This window comes from Leptinotarsa decemlineata, unplaced genomic scaffold (assembly GCF_025532065.1).
Source record: "Leptinotarsa decemlineata unplaced genomic scaffold, Ldec_3_MD MMD2_tig00026363_RagTag_RagTag, whole genome shotgun sequence".
Taxonomy (NCBI): domain Eukaryota; kingdom Metazoa; phylum Arthropoda; class Insecta; order Coleoptera; family Chrysomelidae; genus Leptinotarsa; species Leptinotarsa decemlineata.
In genome coordinates, this window is record NW_027412706.1 from 308703 (window position 1) to 330821 (window position 22119).

Below are 22119 nucleotides of genomic sequence, written 5' to 3' on the forward strand. Positions count from 1 at the left end.
AATGAATCTATTGAAAACACTTTCCCAACACCAGAGCAAAAACTACAGTCTCTCAACACGCGTTTCGCTAACCAAGTTAGCGTCCTCAGGAGATCAAGTTTCTAGAAAACAAATGATTAGAATTTGATAATTTTTATGTTGAGTGGTTAGCTGAGTTTTATCAACTTTTTATATTGTGTTAGTGAAACTCAAAGTCTTATTCATTCTTGGCAGTACATTTTGTGTCAGAAAATCCGGATATTGATAAAACACAATAGAATATATATTTTATAGATACATACTGCATACATGGTGATTTCCATCAGTTACAATCAGTTGATAATCATCACGAAAAGTGAAGTCATCAGTGGATTTTGACTCTCAAAACAATTGTACACTAGTTAGGAAGTTGCCGGTTACAGAAGTGAACCATTGAAATCATTGGCAAGCCGCAAAATAACGTTAGTTACAACATTCATAACTCAAAAATGATTGTGGTTATGTCTGTGTTATTTACAATGCCTCGAGGAAAAAGATCGGGTCTTTCACAACGAAAACATAATACGAGACTGCGGAATAGATAAAGAAGAAATCGCACGAGAGGAGCGCCATGTTCAGTGTTGCCAGTTGTCTACTGTTTTTACAGTAGCTCTGTTTTGGTTCTCGAGTTAAAGTTCTTTAGAAGTTCAAATCTACTGATGACCCTTTTATCGTTGAATGACTGTAAATAGTGGAAATTGCTAATTTGTAGTACATATAAAATATATTTTCTACTGTTATTTGTATCAATCTACTGTTTTACATACAAAAAATCTACTGCTGAGCATAAGAATGACTTGGCAACAGTGGTCATTTTAATAATAATGTTAGTTAGTTAGCAACATCGACACTGGTTTATGCACATCATCAAAAAATCACATATATGGCAATAAAGGATCACATTCCATATTCCTTCAGCCTGTAGATGAATATGAAACAAGTATTATTATTTCCAACATTAAATCTAAAAATACTCAGGATATATATGAAACTAGTACTATGTTGCTGTATCACTGCTGTTCCAATGTTTTGACAGAATCAGAATCAACGAACTTAGGCGTGCGCAGCGTTATAGAACAGTGTTTTCAAAAAATTGTTCTACAGCGCCATCTAGTGGTGAGTTATAGAAAAATTGATAGCCTAAAAACCTTCTCTATGAAAAATTACTTATACATGTCAAGTTTCATCACGATCGGTTGAGCGATGTAGAAGTTTATCACTTACCAACCAATCAACCAACCAACCAACCAACAAACATCCATTTTTATATATTAGATAAGTTTTTATCTGATCAAGTGCATCTCACATAATATCGTTGTTCCAATAACAGAAATAATAAACAGCAGCTTACTAGAGGCAACATTTCCTGACTTACTTAAAACAGCCAAGGTACTGCCTATCTATAAAAGTGGGGACCCAACCCTACCAGTAAATTACCGTCAAATTCATATTTTACCCAGTTTTTCGAAAATACTAGAAAGAGTCATAGCACAACAAATAATTAAATATCTAGAAAAATTTAATCTTTTCTCAACTTGTCAATACGGTTTCAGGAAAGGCCAAAGCACCTCCGATGCAATTATGGCTCTCGTTAACAACATTCATGAAGCATTCGAAAATAAAGAGCAATGCATCACAATCTTTACCGATCTTTCTAAAGCGTTTGACTGTGTAAGTTATACCAAGCTCATAGAAAAACTTCACAGGTATGGAATAAGAGGACTAGCCAACAGATTAATATGTTCTTACTTAGAAAGCAGATATCAAGCTGTGTACAGGGATAATAAATTCAGTGAGAAACTGACTTCAAGAAGAAGAGTTCCTCAGGGGTCCATATTGGGACCTCTTCTATTTTTAATCTACATAAATGATTTACCTGATTTTATGACCAATATATATGACAACTTAACTACAAAACTGTATGCAGATAATACAAACTTCACATATTCTAATAACAAAAATGAAAACCTTATTATTCCTACAAATATTATGTCAACGGCAAAAGAATGGTTTGATCTCAACGGATTGTATCTAAATCACTATTTGTGTAGCAAATTGTCAAAAACAGTATTTGCCATACGCAGCATATCACATCTCACCAATAAAGATATTGCTATTACAGTTTACTATGCACTTTTTCATTCTCTCATGACATATGGAATATTAAGTTGAGAAAATGCAGCTGATACCCACTTGCAAAGAATATTTATGGTGTAAAAGGCTGCTGTGCGTTCAATTGTAAAAGCCAAATTTGATGACTCTTGCAAACCAATTTTTGAAAAACTAGGTATTATGACTCTCTACTTCAGCATTGTGTACGAAAATCTTACATATATTAGAAAACACATAGATAATTTTTCAAATTACAGAATGAATCACACATAGTGTATATAGTAGGAATAAGCTATTTCAACCAGCTTCCAGACCATATACAAAACTTGTCATTGACTAGTTTCAGAAATAAAATTAAAGAAATCTTGAAGGATATGTGTTTATACAGTACAAATGATTATTATGACGGGATAAAGCATGTGTTCTCATAATTGGTAACCTTTTATTTATTTTAACTATATTTAGTAAGTTTTTGTCTATGTGCATATATGTTGTATTAGTTAAACTAACATTTTAAGATATTCATTCTGACTCATGTAACTAACCATTGGTTTATAATCTGATGACATTCATTTATGAAACTGACGACTGCAAGCAACTTTTGTGTATCAATTGAGAATAAATCTATCTATCTATCTAATACCCGACTTCCTGCTGTAGGAAAAATGTGTAGGAAAGGTAATGTAACTGATCCAATATCTTAACACAATCATTCTTCAAAAAAGAATTCTAGCAACATAAAAATCTACATACAATGTGGGATATACAGAGATATTTAAATCGTAATAAGCAGAAACTAATCAGTTTAGAACATTGATGAGGGATACCATAAAAACAATTTTTACGCAACTACAAAAGCAATAAGTTTAAGAACTGCCACATTATGATTTTTTAAAAGAAATATTTTGCTTTCTTTTGAATTATTGCCAACAATTATAACATTATGAAAATTCCGATTTTGATAAAAACAAGTATGATTATAGTGACATACTCATCTTAAAGAAAATTATTTGGAATGTAAACTAGTAACGTTCCACTTACTTGACATCCTCAACGAACTTCTCCAGCTTCTCAGTGATTGGCACATCTATCATCTTCATCTGGATCGTTTCTCCACTTCTCCTCTTCAGCTCAGCCACGATGACATCTGGACCATACCACCTCTGCATCAGTTCGTCTGTTATCGTCTCAGATATGTTCGCTGAAAAAAAGAAAAAATATTGAAACCAATGAACATCTACAGACTAACTAAAATCATTTATAACGATAAAACATTAATTGTAATACTAAAGTGGGGTTACTTTGCTCAGAGGGTAACTCATTGAACAAAAAAAACAAAAAAAGTGTTTCTCCTCTTCTTAACTGATACAATAGCCTTCAATGCAGTGGTGACGTATATGTGAACGTCTTAGACACATGCATAATTAAATATTCATTTATAATAGCAATTGCTAAGCTCTGTGGAATAGACAAAATGAAAATAAATGCTTCAAGAGCCCATTTTCCAAACATGTCGTGCTTCTTTCAATAATTTAATAAAAAACACAAAAAATGTGTACAAGTCTTCTCAACAAATATAAAATTTAGGCTAATGGGAGTAATTTTCCCAATGTAATTGCAGAGAAGTTCGAGTTCAGCAACAGGAGAAACGATAGAAGACAAACTCACAAAACTCACAAAAAGTGTTGAAGGCAGATGATCTCCTGAATATTTACTCATTTGAAATTGATTATATACTATATATATATATATATATATATATATATATATATATATATATGACACATGACACATAATGAATTTATGAGTAAAGGCAAAGATTGCAGAACAACTTTACTTTACCCTTTAGCTTATATACTTTCTGGCATTCATCTTGAATCATATAATCGTAATGTTGTATGTAAAAAAAATATGGGTTGCAAAGAATTGTAAAGAAACCCGACATTGTCTCCACACTGTACATAATGTGCAGGTGGGCATGTTGGAAAAATTGAACATAAGTTAGATGTTTTGGAAACTTCATTAAAATTTGATAAATCCCAAAGAATTCTAAATCCCATTTGTTTTTACAATGAACTCAAACAGAGGTTCACTACCCGGTTTTTCTTATCTTTCGAAAATTGTCAACAGAATAATTATTCATCTACATAAGTAAATACAAATTTGCGGTGAAAATTCGATTTCAGTTTCAAGTTAGTGAATCGGTTTTTCTTTATAACCTCCCTAGAAGATTCCATTAAAATAACTACACATGTTCGCAGTTCAGAGATCAAATTATATAAAAATATAGTAATATTCTGTTATCGCTAAAAAAATTAATTAAAAGTTTATCTATCATAAAACACAATCAAAAACTTCGTTGTAAACAAGATTCAAAATACCTGCTATTGAACGTAAGATATCATCTGATCTCTGTTAATATTTCGAAACATATTTTTTGCATGAATTATTGAAATGTTTCAATAATGATTTTATGATAATTTATTTTCAAATTAATTTTTTCTACAAAATGGATATGTGTGTGCGTGTGTGTGTATGTATGTGTATATATTTATATATGTATATATTTTTTTCTGATGGTAAAATGATTAGCTGAAATTTTTCCGTTTTTTTATTATTCTTTCATTGTCGTTCGTTCATTAAACGATCTAAGAGTAAGTAATAGCACGTTCCGATTGCGTTACTCAAATGACAAGAACAAAACCCGAATTCTGCCTTTTGACAAGAATGTAAGGGGATATCATTCAAGAATGGGGAATGTTCCTCCTGACGAAAATCAAGTAGTTTTCATGAAAAAGCTCTAAACAACGCATTTTAAAGTTATCATTTCAACAGTTTTCTTTAAAAAATTATTTAAATACTTAAAAAAGAGGAATGAAATAATGCATTCAACATTTAAAGGGATTCGTTTCTATTTCACCATTTGGCAACATCCGTTATAGCTAATAAAGGACAATGAATCTGTTACCTGTATGAGGCAAACAAAGATGACATATTTCAGAGGCGTGCTGTTCTGTTTACTTATGTTCCGAGTTCCGAGACATTCTGTGACATATCACATTTTGTGCACCTAACCTATCTTCCTTTATATAAATAAATAACAAAACAGCTGCTGTTTATGTGGCTTGTGGAGGTGGTATTGAACTATCATTTATATTTTGCCTTAATTGTTGATTTATAAAGATAATTTTCCTTTTTTAAAGTAGATGATTGACACAATCGAAATCCTTTGAAAAATAGCAGAAAACTGTAGGAATTGCTTCCCCTTCATTGAGATTCAAGTATATTTTTTCCAAAAATGAGAAGATTGCATTATTGGTGTTTTTAGAGCTTTGGAAGTCAAATTGACATTCATTCAATAATTTTCCATTCGATAAAAATTTCAACAATATTTTTTTCACTAATTTTGAAATAGTTGATAATAACGAGATGAGTCTGAAGTTCGAGGGGTTGGTGACCTCTCCACCTTTATAGAGAGGTAAAACAACTGATGTCTTCAACCCTGAGGAAAATACTCCTGTCTCAAAAGATTTTTTGATTACCTCAGTTAGTGTTCTCAAAAGAACATTTTCTGAGTTGAAAGTGGGGATATATTTGAGGAGAAATAGGAATAGGAAAAAGAAGCATTTTAGAGAAGTAGAAAACCAAACACTTTTTACATTTCCGGATAAATGATGAATAAAACTTCATGTACAAAATCAGGCTTAATTCATAAAAATAACACTTTTTCTTTAAAAGATTCTTCACACATTTTCAATAAAATAATGACTGGCATTCATTCTTTACCCTATTTTCAATGGATATATAGAAACAATGCAGAAAAATTTCTCAAGTGCTCCGACTGCTATGCTATGCAAAAATTTCATCTATTCTGATCTATTGAGTAATTCATTTCAGTAGATACTTTAAAAAGAAAAATATAATAGTGATATCTGGAACTTGTGAACCAATATATTAATAAATGAGACTTTGGAGCAAAATCAATTTAGAAAATGAAAATACATATCTATATAAATATTGAATATAGAATAAAAAAAATAACTTTTGTCTAATTTCTACTAAATTTATTATTTGTTACGACCAGTTTCGGTTTATAAGACCATTTTCAAATAACTAGTTACCGGTTTCGGTTTATAACACCATTTTCAAACAACTAGTTACCGGTCATAACAAATAAAAAACTTAGTAGAAATTAGACAAAAGTTATTTCCTTTATTCTATATTCAATATGAATTTCTACAAAATAAATAGTCATTAATAAAACAAGTTATATAAATAGTATCATCTACAAATTACAACTATGCGAATTTTAAGCCCCTTTTGGAAGTTGATTTTGTCATTTTAAATGTATTCCTGATAGATTTTCTAAATTTTATATTGTAGGTATTGTTTTGTCATATTTTTGAACCAAAAATATTTTCATCTTTCAATACATTAATTTATAGTTGGGTAACTGTGTTCTTATCTAATGAGATCATATTATCAAGGTTACATTGTTTGATTTTCTATGGAAACTCGGAACGGGCATTGAAAAAATATTACTAACAATGAAAACAAAAAGGAGGACTATGATTAGAACACATATACGTGAGAAAACTATTTACAGTGCCGATAATAGGGCAGTCAGATTACGTGGGTTATCTATCATGCTTATGTTGCAAAACAAACCATTAAAATTGAAAAAAATTGACATTGATGGACACCCCAAAAAATTATAAAGTAGGGAGATGTTTATTTTTCTGCTACATTTACAACGCCATTTATTTAAAGTAAACTCTATTTGATCTTGAAATATATTCTAATGATGCAGCAACAATGACATGAAAACAATAATTCTGTATTCAACATAGGTTACATACCACATAATAATTATCTGTATTATCAACACATCAGGAGGAAATAGTAACTGTTTAGGCTTTCAACATTCATTATATTTCATTAATCACTTTCATGAAACATTCACAATGTTCGAAAACGTATGATCTTGAAGGAAAGAAAATGTATGGATTATTTCTCTAATCTAGAATCTCATTTCGGAATCCAGACAATCAGTTTAAATAGAACATAGAAAAAATTGTGATCAAAAAAGGTTACTTTTCCTTCGAAACTTTTAAAATTTTCTATAAAACTGTTTCATATATTTGGATTAATTTTCCGTACTATGCAAAATATCTGAAAAAGTAGAAGACTTTTTTCACAAACAATATTATTCAGGTCGATTCTGAAAAAAATTAAAATCACATATTTTTGCCATTTGCTTAGAAAATAATTTTTCAAACGACCTTTTTGGTCGTCAATTACCCATCTAACGCATTCATGGTGTTATCGACAAACTTTTTTTTTTGATATAGGAGACGATTTTTATGCGAAAAGTCGCCGGAAAACCGCTTTCCCGTTTTCGATCGTTCTCACACTGTATTGGCTATTTTTCACAGACACAGTATATTTCTGAAGACAATAATAAATCGATATCAGTTTTCGTTCGTTAGCTATTATTCAACATTCAATTTTGACGAATGCAACAGAATTTTCAAAAAAAATTATGTTTTGAGCTGAGTTTGTGAGACTTATATGTTACATTTCAATACTATTAATTTATCATTTGTGATCAAGAAAAACAAACAAAAAACTAATTTTCGTGTCAAGCAGAATTAAAATCATTCCATGAAATATATGCGATCGATTTTGTTTGGCTTTCAATACCAGATATATTTAATGGAAAACTTTTCCAACTGTTTTTATGACATGAGGTTATCTTTAATCAGCTCATTAAAATTTTGCCGAAAAACAAGACATTAAATACTCAAGATTATTTTTCTCTAGACTGCACGGTTTTTGCCGGTGGGTAAAAAAACAAAGGAACGATCAAAAACAACAGACTGCGATAATGAAATTGGGTACAAACTCGTGTCACTCCAAGGTAATAAAACTCATGTTCCTATATGTTATATGACATTATCTTTCGATAATCCATCAACAAAAATACTCCTTATCATGAAGGATTACAGTTATAGAATAAGGTTGGCAAGATAGTTTATTTTAATGAACATATAGATATTTTTGGATTTGTCAACTGGAATTTTCACAAGATTATTAACATTTACTTTTACTTTCCGTTTTGGTATTCCTAAAACTTCCTCCGTTCGCTTCTGTCTACTACTTCATTTGACCATGAATAACTTGCCAAATAACAACTGGTTAGTATTTTTCCATTTTTGTTTTCAATTTTACTACGTTTCTTTTTCTCAATCTCCCACTTTCAAGTGTTTTCATTCTTGTAGTCCACACTTCATTTCTAGTATAACATCAAAGCAAAGCTTAGTATTTTTCCCAGTTGAGTTTATTTTTCAATAGCCTATTTAAAATTAATCTAAATCTGTTTTTCCGTTAATCAGCTGTCGCCCCCATACGAACGAAAACTCTCAGAAGTTGAGAAACTTGTGCGAGCTAAGGACTAACGAGGTCTTACCTTTTAACGTGTGATTCCTAACACGGTTGCAGAATTATTCCAGCTTCAACCATATAAATTCTCTCGAGAAAAATATTAATTAACTTACATATGTTTGACTTTTTGAACTATAATACTTCAACAGTCGGAATCCAGAATGTATGCAAAAGAAATTCAAGCCATCGAAAAATAATATTGTCATTCATGTGAACAGCCAAGCAGAGCTGTCAAGTCTTAAATGACTTGGAAATGCGAAAGTTCCAAAAGACATCTGGTAGAGAGAAATCGAGTAATATTAATGCTGATGTAAAATCACAAAGAGATTATTCAAAGCCAAATGTATCTGAATGTATCCAAGGTTGGTAAAATGGTTAAATCGTACAGTACAAGACATAAAACATTTGAATTGTGTATGCTGAGCTCATACTCATAAAAACCTAACATTTCTTGAACATGCATACCAATGCTGTAATAACTGTGATCTCAAAACTCTTAACAAACTCGAAAAAACTGTTAGTGAGTCAAGGATTTCAAGATTTCTACAAAAAAAGATGATGAGCTAATCACTGTGTTACCCTGATCAATACTCTCAAATAATACTGTTATGGCTTTCACACGAGTAAAGAAGATTTAGTATATCCAAACATTTTGGCATAAATATATGTAGAATTGATGTACATGATTGAAATTTCTATATTTCAATTTTCGTGGAGTCATTTTTGTTTTCGTTAAGATACTTTGTTTCCCTTTTATATATTTATTGCAGAATAGGTAAAGAAATTATAAAACTACTTTTCGTGTGAATGCCTCAACCTTCTTTAAGTTAATACCGTCTGAAATATGAATTATTGTCATTCAGGTTGAATCTCTGGGATCAAAACGAACTCGTATCATCAAACAAATAGAGCGAAACTTTAATGTGTCTGTGTTAGGTTTTCGAATCTACCACCTCCACACAGAAGGTCTTAAATTAGTACCATAGATAACAAATTTTAGATTTGATAATTATGGAAAATTGAAAGTCCTTCGAAGAAAAACATCAGAATGTATGATAAATATCAAAGAATATGTTATCATTCAAAGTCCAAAGTTCCAGAAAGTAATTTCTGCAGCACTCAAGTGAAAATGATAGGTAATTGATTTCCGAGAACTTCAACGTATTTAATTTTTATTTCATTTGTTGATACCTTATCTTTGAAAGAATGTTCTATCAGGTATACATACCCGCCCATTTTTTTATCCTTTACGTACAGATCGAAGGTCATTAAGCTACGTCAAAACGAGACAAATGTGCAATTTCCACTACTTCAACAAATTTTCAGTGAATACAAGTTTCACTCTACGATTAAAGATCAAAATTAGCAACGGTAGAATGTAGTTGTATCCATCGATAATTATTTTCAAGATAAGGGATGTTTATGTTTATTTCTGAATGAAAAACCGTTTCATAACTCAAGTCAATCCAAAAATGTATAGGTTTTCAGTGCCTGTAATTTCCACGACGTTATAATGTTACTTTCATATTAGAATCAATTAAAGAACTTTAAGATTTTATTTAGACGTGTTACAGATTACATTCCTCAGAATGAAATGTCGATAGCATTAGAATGAATAAACTTCAAAGAAATATGTTACTGAATTTCATGTGTATATGATATCTGACATCTAGAGTTAACAATTTTAATTTCTGAACCACTCGAATGTAACTGATGACGTTAAAAACAGCTGCAAAATAATCGGTGACCCGCGTCGTCGTACTTTATTTTCGTTTTATTTGATAGCATATTATCTCTAATAACAAATTATTCTGTCAAGATACCATTGACTCGAATATAGCTTTCTTGGTTTTGGACATAGTGGGGAAAAGAAATTGGAAACTTTATTTGCAGAGATATTTCAAATATGTTAATACTTTATCATTGGAACTTTCAGAGTGGGATAACATAATGTACTCATGGAATTTTTACATAGGATGTCGCATAGCAATTCTCAACTTCGAAATTTTAAATCTGGACCTGTAGTTTTTTGTAGCATGTTTTTATTCAGCAATTTTCACAATAGAATTAATAAATTACATACGATTCGATATTTCTGAGAGTTTTGGTACTCTGATGATCAAATAAATTAGATTTTCTTTTATTACAGCCCAGATAATATTACTTCAGACAAAAGTTAAAAAAAAATAAGTATGTTAGTAAGCCCCTATTTCAGCTTTTGCGGGATTTAGTCAGTAATGAAAAATTTCATAAACCACATCTTACGATTTGATCTCCACAAACTTCATTAAAAAATATATATCATGACATGTTTCGCTAACACAGTAGCTTTTTCGTAGTGAATTAAGTATTAAAAGTTCATTCTTACTCTGTTATTTATATACCCTACGTAATCACAATCAAGACTACCTACGTGGTACTCACTATATCAAATTATCTATAACATCTACAAATTTTATATACCTAAGATACATCTTTAATTATGATCACTCAAAGCATATTACATCAATTCTACATCATTAATTAATTAATTAACTACGAAAAAACTATAGTGTTAGTGAAACATGTCGTGGTATATATGTTTTTTAAATAAAGTTTGTGGATATCAAATCGTAAGGTGTAGTTTTTGAAATTACTATAGATCTTCATCAAGTAACGGCCGAATCGATGAGAAAAAAAAGGAATGAAATATACAAGTTGCTGTCAAGAAAAATGAGCTGGCATTGACCTCAAAATGTTGTATTTCATTTCTTTGAATGAAGTTTTTGAGTTATAAGTTTGCTACTCATTAAAAGAATCCATATATCGAAATATAAATGTCGGAATTGATATACCTTGACTTGTTTCATAATACTATTGATTTTTGACATAATTTGCCTCATGAAAAATCTAACTATCAAGTATATATCGTAAATGACTGTGGCATTAACGTTAACATTCTATGAATATTTCAAAGAATTCAAACGTCCATTATAAGATGTGGAAGGATTCACGGTTAAATCAACATTTTCAAAGCTTTTTGGTGCTTTGGCTTCACATCAGTCATATGATTCCCCATAAAGTTATCAAAAAATTAAATATAAAAAGAGATGTAATTAGAGTTAAAAAAATCAAAATCTAATTTTCAAATTCTTCCAATAAATTGATGTATTTGTAACTAACGTTACTACAGTTTCGTCGTATGAGATCATTTTCTTTTACAGTTTGTTGTATATGTTTAAAAATGTCCTCCTAGGACGAAACTGCAGTAACGTTAGTTATAAATACAAGTGGTAAAAAAAATAGGAACTTTTATTTCTCATTTTTCATCATTCATATTGTTCATATGAAATTTATTTGATGTCACTTTATTATATTTATGTTTTTCTGTAATATCATATTCATAAAGTAAATATAAGATTCAGAGATACACTAACGCCACCAAAGTTCAAAACTAAATTTTTTAAACGTTGTTTTTCACACCAAATAATAACAATATACAACTCTACTTCGGAACGTAAATGTCCATCGTTCACAAAATTCTAACTGAACTACAAGAAATATCTTTTTGGCCAGTCTCAACTTTTTTTTTCTATTTCGTTGTTCTTTTTTCCATATAAACTTGAAACATTGATTCATGGAAGGATGTGTAATGATGCTAATATTTTGATAAAGTTTGGGCAGCATTTTTGGGGTTGAGTGGAAGAACATTTCAGTGGAGGTCTTGTCTCCAAATAAAATGAACTCCGCTCTTTTCTCCTATTCATTAGCTCATGATCACACATATGAAGTGTACAATTTATGTGAGAAATAAAGGCGATTATTATTATTATATGTTCACATATGTTCAATATGTGAATATAATTATTATATTCAATTATTGATTCAATATGTTTCATAGTAATTGAGTACCTACGTGAGTAAGTAACTTAATCTGAATACATTACATTAAGTTTCATGCTTGTAGCAGGTCATACCAAAGTAGTTGAATAAAACATTAAACACTGAACAAACACCCAACTAGGGTGAAGTATTGAATACAGCTACAAAGAGATAATGATAAAATGGCAGACAATGTACAAATGAAATTATATATTATGAGAGAAATGACATAATGACAGGATGGAAGTTAAAGTTTCATCAGTAGACATGATGGCTTTATATCGATATTCATTGATGCTATAAAAACAACATGGAAGTAGCAGGTGTTCCATCACGTTGTTTTTGAATTGATGATTATGCAAGTATCTCACATGTTTGACGATTTTCCATATAATTTTATGTTGAGAAAATATTTCTGGGAAACTGATAGTGGTGATCTAAACCCCTCAGCTCCTCTAGTCTGATGATTATGAATGTCAGAGTATACCCATGTTTCTCAGGTGAATAAATTCATAATTTGATATAATTTCAATTAACCACTTACAAGTAAAAATAGAATTTATCTCTTATCACATCCTACAATCAAAACAATGCTTACACCAACAGTGCCGGTGAGATATCGTGAAAATCCACGATTTACCAATTATAAGCTTGTTACTATGTGGAACTTCTAGAACAAAGTGCGAAAATCAGGGTTTGTCGAATGAAAAACAACATTTTTGGAGAGATTATTGCTTCAGATATAAGAAAAAGTTCACCTTCAATAACTGATCACATAGCAACTTATTAGGAAACATTCATAAATATAATTGAACGAGTTACAACACAATGAATAAAAAAAGTTTTATTGATATTAAAATTCCACTTACGCGAATCATCAAATTCTTCACAAAATTTTCGATGTTAACACATAATTTCAACCTTTTTTGTCACAAAGTACGGCCTTGCTCCGAAGCTAACGGAAACGTTCGATAGTGAGTTGTGCATTAATAGTGGTTTTTTAGAGAAACTTCGCTAATTAAATTGAATTTTACGGAAGTTATGAGTGTCAATAGCGGGGGGAAACCCCCTGATGTAAATTGGACCCCAACATCCAGAGATATAACATTGGACGACGATGCCATGTTATTGGACACACCGATAGGTAACCAAAAAATAATATAAAAAACAAAAGTAGCAGAATTCAACGTAAGTAGAGTACCATCTAGATTACAAAGATTTTTAGAAACTTTTGGTGAACAATTAGCAGCCGATTCGGAAACAGTAGATAATATTGATGGAATTCAGAATATAGGTGAAAAAACGTCAACAACCAACGATAAGGGACAAAGTAAAGAAATTTACGCTATGGTCATATGAATACAGGTCCGTATCAAGTATATATAGAGAGTACGGATGAATCGCGTATAAATCCTATGAAAATTGGCGAAATTGTTTTGAATACTTGGCCATTGTTAGATAAAAAAATTAAAAATATTGATATGGTTGGTAGAAGTCGAGTACGAATAAATTTCAAAGACTTTAATAGTGCAAATTACCTTTTAGAAGCGAATGAATCTGTGTTCAAAGAAAAAAAAATTAAATCATACCTACCAAAATTATTGATTTATAGACAAGGAATTATGAAGGGAATACCTATAGATTACACAGAGGAGGAAGTTAAGAGTAAAATCAAACCCCTAGATCAGTACGACAGTCTTGAAGTTGAAAATGTCAAACGATTCAATCGAAAAGTGATAGACGAAAAGGGAAAGGTAAATTACGTACCTACTCAAACCCTTTTGGTAACATTCAAAACACAGAAGCTCTCTAAAGAAATTCATATCAATAAAGTAGTGATAACCGTCTACTGGTACATCCAAAAAGTTTCACTTTGTTATAATTGTTATCGTTACGGACATATTGGCAAACAGTGTAAAAGCAAGCCAAAATGCTGCAGATGTGGTAATAATCATTTGAGTACAGAATGTCAAAGTTTAACAAAAATCAATTGTTTGCATTGTAATGGAGAACATTTGCCTTATGAAATGAAAATTTGTCCAGAGTTCGAAAGACAAAAATCCATAAAAGCTACAATGATGGAACTAAATATAAACTATAAAGATGCGGCAAAAAAAATCCTAAACAGAGTTATGCAAATGCCGTCAGCGGTGAATTTAAAAAAAATAGAGAAGGAAGCCAAGGTCACTTTTCAGAATAGAGCAAAACGACCTAGGTATTCATTAACAGAAATTAATACTCAAATGGCTCATAAAGAAATCATTTCACCAATTGAAACACCAAGAACAGTTGAAGGAATTTTAGAAAAACCGCAGAATAAAAATAATTTACATGATATAAGTACTATAGGAAATATTACAGAAAAGGATTTAGTGAAATGTGTGTTAGAATTGGTTAGTTCAATAATAAGAACAATGAAGGAAAAAAATCTTTCGAGGTTGATGAAGCAGATGTTTTAAGAATGATTAAAATCGGAATAAATAATACAAATATTCAACATTCGATAAATTAAAGAAAGAATTAAATTTTTGTCAATGGAACTGTCGTTCAGCAGTAGCAAATAAAAACAATTTAGAACATCTGCTTGATCAAAATGATATTTCTTTTGCACTACTTTCGGAAACATGGTTCAAACCAAGTACATATTATAATTTCTCTGGTTATAATGTAGTTCGATTGGACCGAGATGATGGTAAAGCAGGAGTAGCTATTTTGGTTAAAGAAAATATTCATTATGAAGAAATACCAGCCAATATTACTTCATTTCTCGCCGTGTGTGTGAGAGTTCAATTGGGCAATATCGGTAACATAACTATAGTGTCACTATATGTTAAACCTAAAACTCTGATTTCAAAACAAGAATGGATTCAGTTTTTTAATAACGTACCGAAACCATGTCTGATAGGAGGGGATTTTAATTCACACCATACAGCATTCGGTAGTGAAGTTAAGGACTCATGGCCAAAATCTTTTGAAATCCCTAGAGGAAACCAACCTAATATACCTGAACAATGGAGAACCAACCTTAGTATCATATCTGAACCAGAGAAGAAGTGCAATAGATATCACATTATGTTCGCTGGAAATATCTCAATATTTTACCTGGACTACAAGTACAGACCCCCACGGATCGAATCACTTACCAATCTTCATCAAATGCTCAATGGAGGAGGCGACATCAAAATTTTGGAAAAGAACACACAAAATATGGAACCTTCGAAAGGCAAACTGGGAAAAATATACAAACAATTTTGAACAAACAGAAGGAGAGGAGATGAATTACCAAGAGCTAATAAACGAAATGAATAAAGCCGCAGAAAAATCTATACCCAAATACCCCGACAAAGATAAATCAAAGAAGAAAACTGGTAAAATCTGGTGGAATGATGAATGTGATAGGGCATGTAAGAAATCAAATACAGAGATGAACCGTGTATTGAAAATCTTAGTAACTACAAAAAGCAAGATGCGATGGTGAAAAACATAACAAATAAAGCGAAACGAGACAGCTCGAAACATTTTTGTTTATCTCTAAACAGAAATAATAATATGAAAGAAATATGGAATAAAGTTAATAGATTCAAAAACCGTAAACAAAGTAATAGAAATCCAATAGTCGAAGAAGGGTGGATAGAAGACTTTCATAACAAAATTGCACCAGCCTGGGTGAATCCCTTGATAGAATTTGATGAAAGCCATATAAACAACGAAATACAGAAACCATTCACTCTCATGGAACTCAATATAGCTCTTCGTCAACATAACAATACAGCTCCTGGAAAGGATAACATTCATTAATCCATGATTGCGGAACTGCCAATTAAAATTAAACAGAAATTACTATCTATTTTTAATAGAATATGGAGTGGGCAAATAGAAATCCCTCAGGAATGGCACGAGTATATAGTGGTACCTATACTCAAACCAAAAAAACCCGAGAATCAAGTCGACTCTTATAGACCAATCACTCTTGCTTCATGCGTCATGAAAACATATGAAAGACTTATAAAAAACAGAATTGAAAGGTGGTTAGAATCGAATAAACTCATTCCACATAATCAATATGGCTTCAGGAAAAAAAGATGTACTCAGGAAGCAGTTGCAAATCTGATGATAGACGCAAACTTAGCATTTACCAAAGGAAATTCCATATCAGCATTATTTTCAGATATACAAGGGGCATACAATAATGTGAATATGGATATTTTAAAAGGCAAGATGAAACAAATGGATTTTCCCCACATTATTACAAACAATATATTAAACCTCTATCTAGACAGAAAAATATATATTAAAATTAATGAAAACATATTAGGACCTCGGTATACTCAAGTAGGATTACCACAAGGCAGTATTTTGAGTCCTTTACTATTCATCATCTACACTGCAGATATAAACCATTCTCTGTCCATGTCAATCAAACTCATTCAATTTGCGGACGACTTCTGTTTCTACAGTGAAGGAAAAATATAGAGCAATCTTTACAGGAACTCGATTCAAACATGAATATAGTTGGAGAATACATTAAAGATCTTGGAATGCAAGTTTCACATGAAAAATCAGCAGCGTGCTCCTTTTCCCGAAACCGTTTTCAACAAGATCCAACAGTATCAATAGGACCATACATTTTACCATACAAAAGCTCAGTAAGATATTTAGGAATTATAATAGATAAGAAATTGAGTTGGAAAGAACATATACAAACAATTACAGTAAGAGCTGAAAAAAGTTTGAACATTAAAAAAACATTTTGTAAAAATAAATGGGGCGCTGATCCGAATACTGCTTTAACATTTTATAAAACCCTGATAAGGTCCATTTTGGATTACGGAAGTATTTTTTACGGTAATGCATCAAAAACTAATTTGAAAAAAGTTGAGAACATAAAAAATAGAAGCCTGAGATTATGCTTAGGATTACTCAACAGCACACCCATCTCAGCCCTTGAATCGGAAGCAGTAGAACCACCACTACATCTGCGTAGACAACTACTCAGCCACAAATTCATCACTAAATTATACGCCAAGAAAAGTGATTTATTACTCAAATTACATGACTTGAGCGTTTTGGGACTGACCAATAAATATTGGCGTAAGAAAGTTTTGCCACTTATATGCAATAGTTATACCAAGGCTTCCAGTTTTGCAGATATAATATATTCCATTGAAATATTTCCCTTATTCCAGGGCAAACCACAAGATTACAGTTATTCCAAACGTACAAACTACCTCACTTCAAGGGAACTTCTTCACTCAACAATCCAAAATATCTTCAAAGAACGAATGTCCAAAGAATGGGCTAATAGAGAATATATCTATACAGATGGCTCAATAATAGATGATAAATGTACTTGTGCATTTTATCATTCCAATAATAAATATTCAGAAACTTTTAGACTATCTGATAAGGCATCGATATATACTTTGGAAATCGTAGCTATTCAAAAAGCCCTTGAATATATTAAAGAAAATGATAAAACGAATTTCATGATATTAACAGATAGCAAAAGTGCTGCAGATAAATTCAGAAATTTACAAATAGACAGCAATCTTTCACCCATTCTTTTGAATATAATTGGTTTGAATGAACAAATTCTAGAAAGTAACAAAACTCTAGAAATTGTATGGATTAAGGGTCATGCAGGAATTGAGGGAAATGAAATTGTGGATAAAATGGTGAAGAAAGAAGGTGGTAACAATATTTCTAATATCAAAATACCATACACGGATCTAACGAAAGTGTTCAGGAAAGAAATTTTATATCACTGGCAGCAATTATACTCTGGATCAACTTCTGGTCAGAGATATAGGATAATTCAGGAGAATCCGCAAAAGTCTCCGTGGTACAGATATGAAATTAACAGAAACTTCATCAGATCAATCTGCAGAATGCGAACTAGACACGCAATGTACCCAGAATAATAATTCAAATAGGATTAGCCGAAAATCCAAATTGCTCATGTGGAAAAATTTGTATGTTAGATCATCTAATTCTAGAATGTATCGAAAATAAAGAACATAATGCCATGAATAAAATTGCTTTATCTTGTAATGTTATCCAAAATGGTGCTGATGAGGTTATAAGACAAGGCTCATGTCCCAAAACTTTGAAGTACATTATGGATACTGTAAGCATGTAAATGGAATTTCATATCAATAATCTCAATATCAAGATTGTGTTGTGTAGTTTTCGTATGTTTAAATTCCATTAGAGTAAAAACTGAATGGGAAAAAGAGACTTTTGGGTAATTTAGTGTTCATATGAAAATAGTTGTCTCAAAATCACTTTGTCCCTAAGTGTTATTCAATGTACATGGGAAAGTAGTTGTTTTGAAAAGATTTTTCTTGTGTGTATCCAAAAAAACTTCTCTAGGTATGTTTGCTTAATACAAATATAAGCGTTCAATTTGCTCGTTGAGTAATGCAGATCTGCTGTCTCAGTTATATCTGCCTTGTGCTCGGTATTTACGAGAGCAAGGAAAAAAATGTGATTGGTTAGCACCACCCATTAATCCCACACTAGAATCCACAATGCCGGAAAATATGTTCGACAAATTCTAGTCAGGCGAATGTTGAAACAGCTCATTATCAACAAGGCATCAGGTCCTGATGAAGTAGCCGTCATCGTATTTGAAAAAGCGCTAATGAACTCGCACCAGTGTTGTGCAGACTTTTCAACCCGTCTTACAAGGAAGGGGTTTTTCCTTCTTGTTGAACGATTGCTCGCGTGCAGCAAAAAAGGCAAAAAAAATCTTCCAAATAAGTATAGAACAGCCACTTTGCTATCAGTGATATCAGAAATCATGGAGAAAGCCATAAACCACCATATCCTCAAATAGTTTGAAGGCTTCAACATCTTGAGCGATCATCAATATGGCTTTCAGAAACAAATATTAACAGACCACCTTCTATCGTCTGTCACCCATATTTGGAATAACACAATCGAGAAACATGGAGAGTCAAGAGCTGTTGCGCTCGACATTTCTAAGGCCTTTGACAGTATGTGGCATGAGGGTTTGGTGGCCAAACTTCGACGCTATGGCATGTTGGATCATTTTTGTGTATGGCTTTCCAGCTTTATGATATAGCGTTCCCTGAAAGTGGTCGTCGATGGATACCGCTCAAATACTTTTACCATCAACGCTGGTGTTCCTCAGGGATCCATAATGTCTCCAACCCTCTTTTTATTGTATATCATCGACTTATTGGGAAAAAAACGAAGAATCCAATATATTGCTTTGCTGACGACAGCACATTTGTCTCGGAATCCATTTGGATTCTTGGAATCCAAATGGAATAATGCACATCGGGTGCACATCTTCACCGACAGCATTCAAGAACTCTTTCATAAATAAACTTTCTGAGTAAGTTTCTCCAAATGTATTTAATCTCCGGCGATTCAAACCCAATGCGAATTACTATTTTCGCACAGGCACCGCTCTTAGAGCGCCTTAAAGATATACCTGTAGTGCTTGTGTTTTGCCCTTAAAAAAAGATTAACGTTAGGATTACACAGAATTTTTAGTTGTCAGTGGTCATATTTTAGAAAAATTGGTTGTTTCAGGTATTTTTTGAAAAGAGTTCATGACACATGAGTAGTTTTGTGCGCCCAGCCTCAACTCATAAGTTATGACAGATCATAAACAGTTAGATCATTTATTTTCAATGGCAACATTCACATTTGAGCATAGATATCTTATATATACTTACAGATAATATCTATGTGACCGAGTCATAGCTCTTTTGTAGTAACAAATGAGAAATGACTCATGAATTCCCCCCTAGTTTCTTTACAAACTATATCACTTCCAAGGACTGGTCTAAATAGTATTGATATAATTGAAATTTTGAAATATATTAACTTCATTAAAGCAAATATTTTCAAATTTGTCCACAGAATAACTAAAATCACAAAGAAATGCCGGAAACAACCAAGTCAAAATATGCCTCTGTAAAAAAGATACGCAAATATTCTATTTGTTGTGTCTTCATGGTTTAATATTCTAGGACATTATTGCCTGATTGAATTACCTTGTACATTACAGTGATTTGATTTGTATTTCATAATTCTAGTATTAATAATAGTTAATGCCTCAGCTAATCTATTGAAAGGAATAAAAAGTACTCGATACATAATATAGTTTCTTCAGAAATTCAATTTTCAATGATTTTTATAAATGAAAATATTACAAACTGAAAATTTTATAGAAATTTTAATTTTTCTTCAGAACAAACACGAGAAGTAATGTAAATTTATAGAGATAATAACTTTTCCCAGAATTTGATGAGATATATTTTGAAATATTGAAAAACCTAGATACCAAAATGAATATTTCAAGTACTTGTCTGTATAGGTGTGCCATTAAGACTTACACATTGCGGGGTTACAACCTGTATCCAAAATATTAATTTGATATATCCTTGATATATCTTACAAAAAACTACTCAGAATTTACAAATAATATTGATTCATGAATGCTTCAAAGATGGTGATGATCCTTAGTGACCTGGCGGTACTAATGTTCCTATTGTTAGAAATTTTCACGTTCTAGCTGTGTCTATGCAATCGATTGAAGTCAGTATAATGGAGAATAAATCTAAAACTGAAATGTACATACAATGATCTGTAAGTCTTTTTGAATCATGATTCACTATCTTTCCAAATATCCTATATAATATCTCTTCACAAGGTAGATTTCGAAGTTTTCAAATATAATTGATTTTTTATATATATACATGTATATGTAAATTTGTATTGTTGACATGTTCTTGCTCAATGTAATGATGTAACTGAAATATTGACGTTTTTAATCATTTATGTAACCTTTGTGCATTCAAATGATAAAATAAAGGAATATTATTATTATTATTACCTGTTCTAGGGCGTATGTCATTCACTGTAGTATGCTTAATCTTCAGTATTGGTGTCAAAAGTTCAGATTTGCCTTACAGAATTGTAGAGCCAGTATATTTCTTGCCTGGTAAACACATAAGCAACAGCATTGCAGTGCAAATGTAAATAGAAACTGTTCAATAGGATTGTTAGTGGAGGAAAAAGTATAAAAATTATCGTATCTGCATCACTTATCGTTATATCATCAAATGACTATGTTTAACTCAAAATATAAAATTCTCAAACATTCCCATCCAAGTTTAATCTGGGTAATGACTTGTTGAATGATGAAACTCACACAGGTAGTTATCCTAAAGGGAGTTTTGTCCAATCAACTCAGAAACTTATTTTAGAGTATGACCTTATCAAAACAGTAATAAGTACACCTCAGGGATCATGTATACCAGCAAAATTATCTGATATATTCAACACAGTAATTCAAAAAGAACAGAATATCCAAATATATGCAGACGACCCAAATTTACTAATTGAAGGCAAGTCCGAATTGAGCCTCAGTGTTGAGATGAAAAAGTAGTCATTAATATTGTAGCAGTTTAATTCTGTACAAAAATTTAGGAATCACACCTTGAAAAGTAAGACCTCGTTAATCCTTAGCTCGCACAAGTTTCTACTTCTGAAGGTTGTCGTTCGTAGGGGTGTGACAGCTGGTTAACGGAAAAACAGATTTTTAAACAATAATCTGTAAGTAATTTTCTGCGGATATCTTCATATCAAAAACTTATGTGGAGTAACCACATAGATGGTATAACATAAAATATATCATAAAATATA

General features: G+C 31.5%; 1 protein-coding gene across 2 annotated transcripts in view; it reads right to left on the reverse strand.

The window, feature by feature from the left end:
- The window catches only part of Madm (MLF1-adaptor molecule), a 272739-nt gene that overhangs the window by 21223 nt on the left and 229397 nt on the right, over nt 1-22119 (reverse strand). For both annotated transcript variants that reach the window (XM_074185140.1, XM_074185139.1), the window contains one exon: nt 3172-3331. In XM_074185140.1, coding sequence (XP_074041241.1) covers nt 3172-3331 — 160 coding nt within the window. The remainder of the gene's footprint in view (nt 1-3171; nt 3332-22119) is intronic.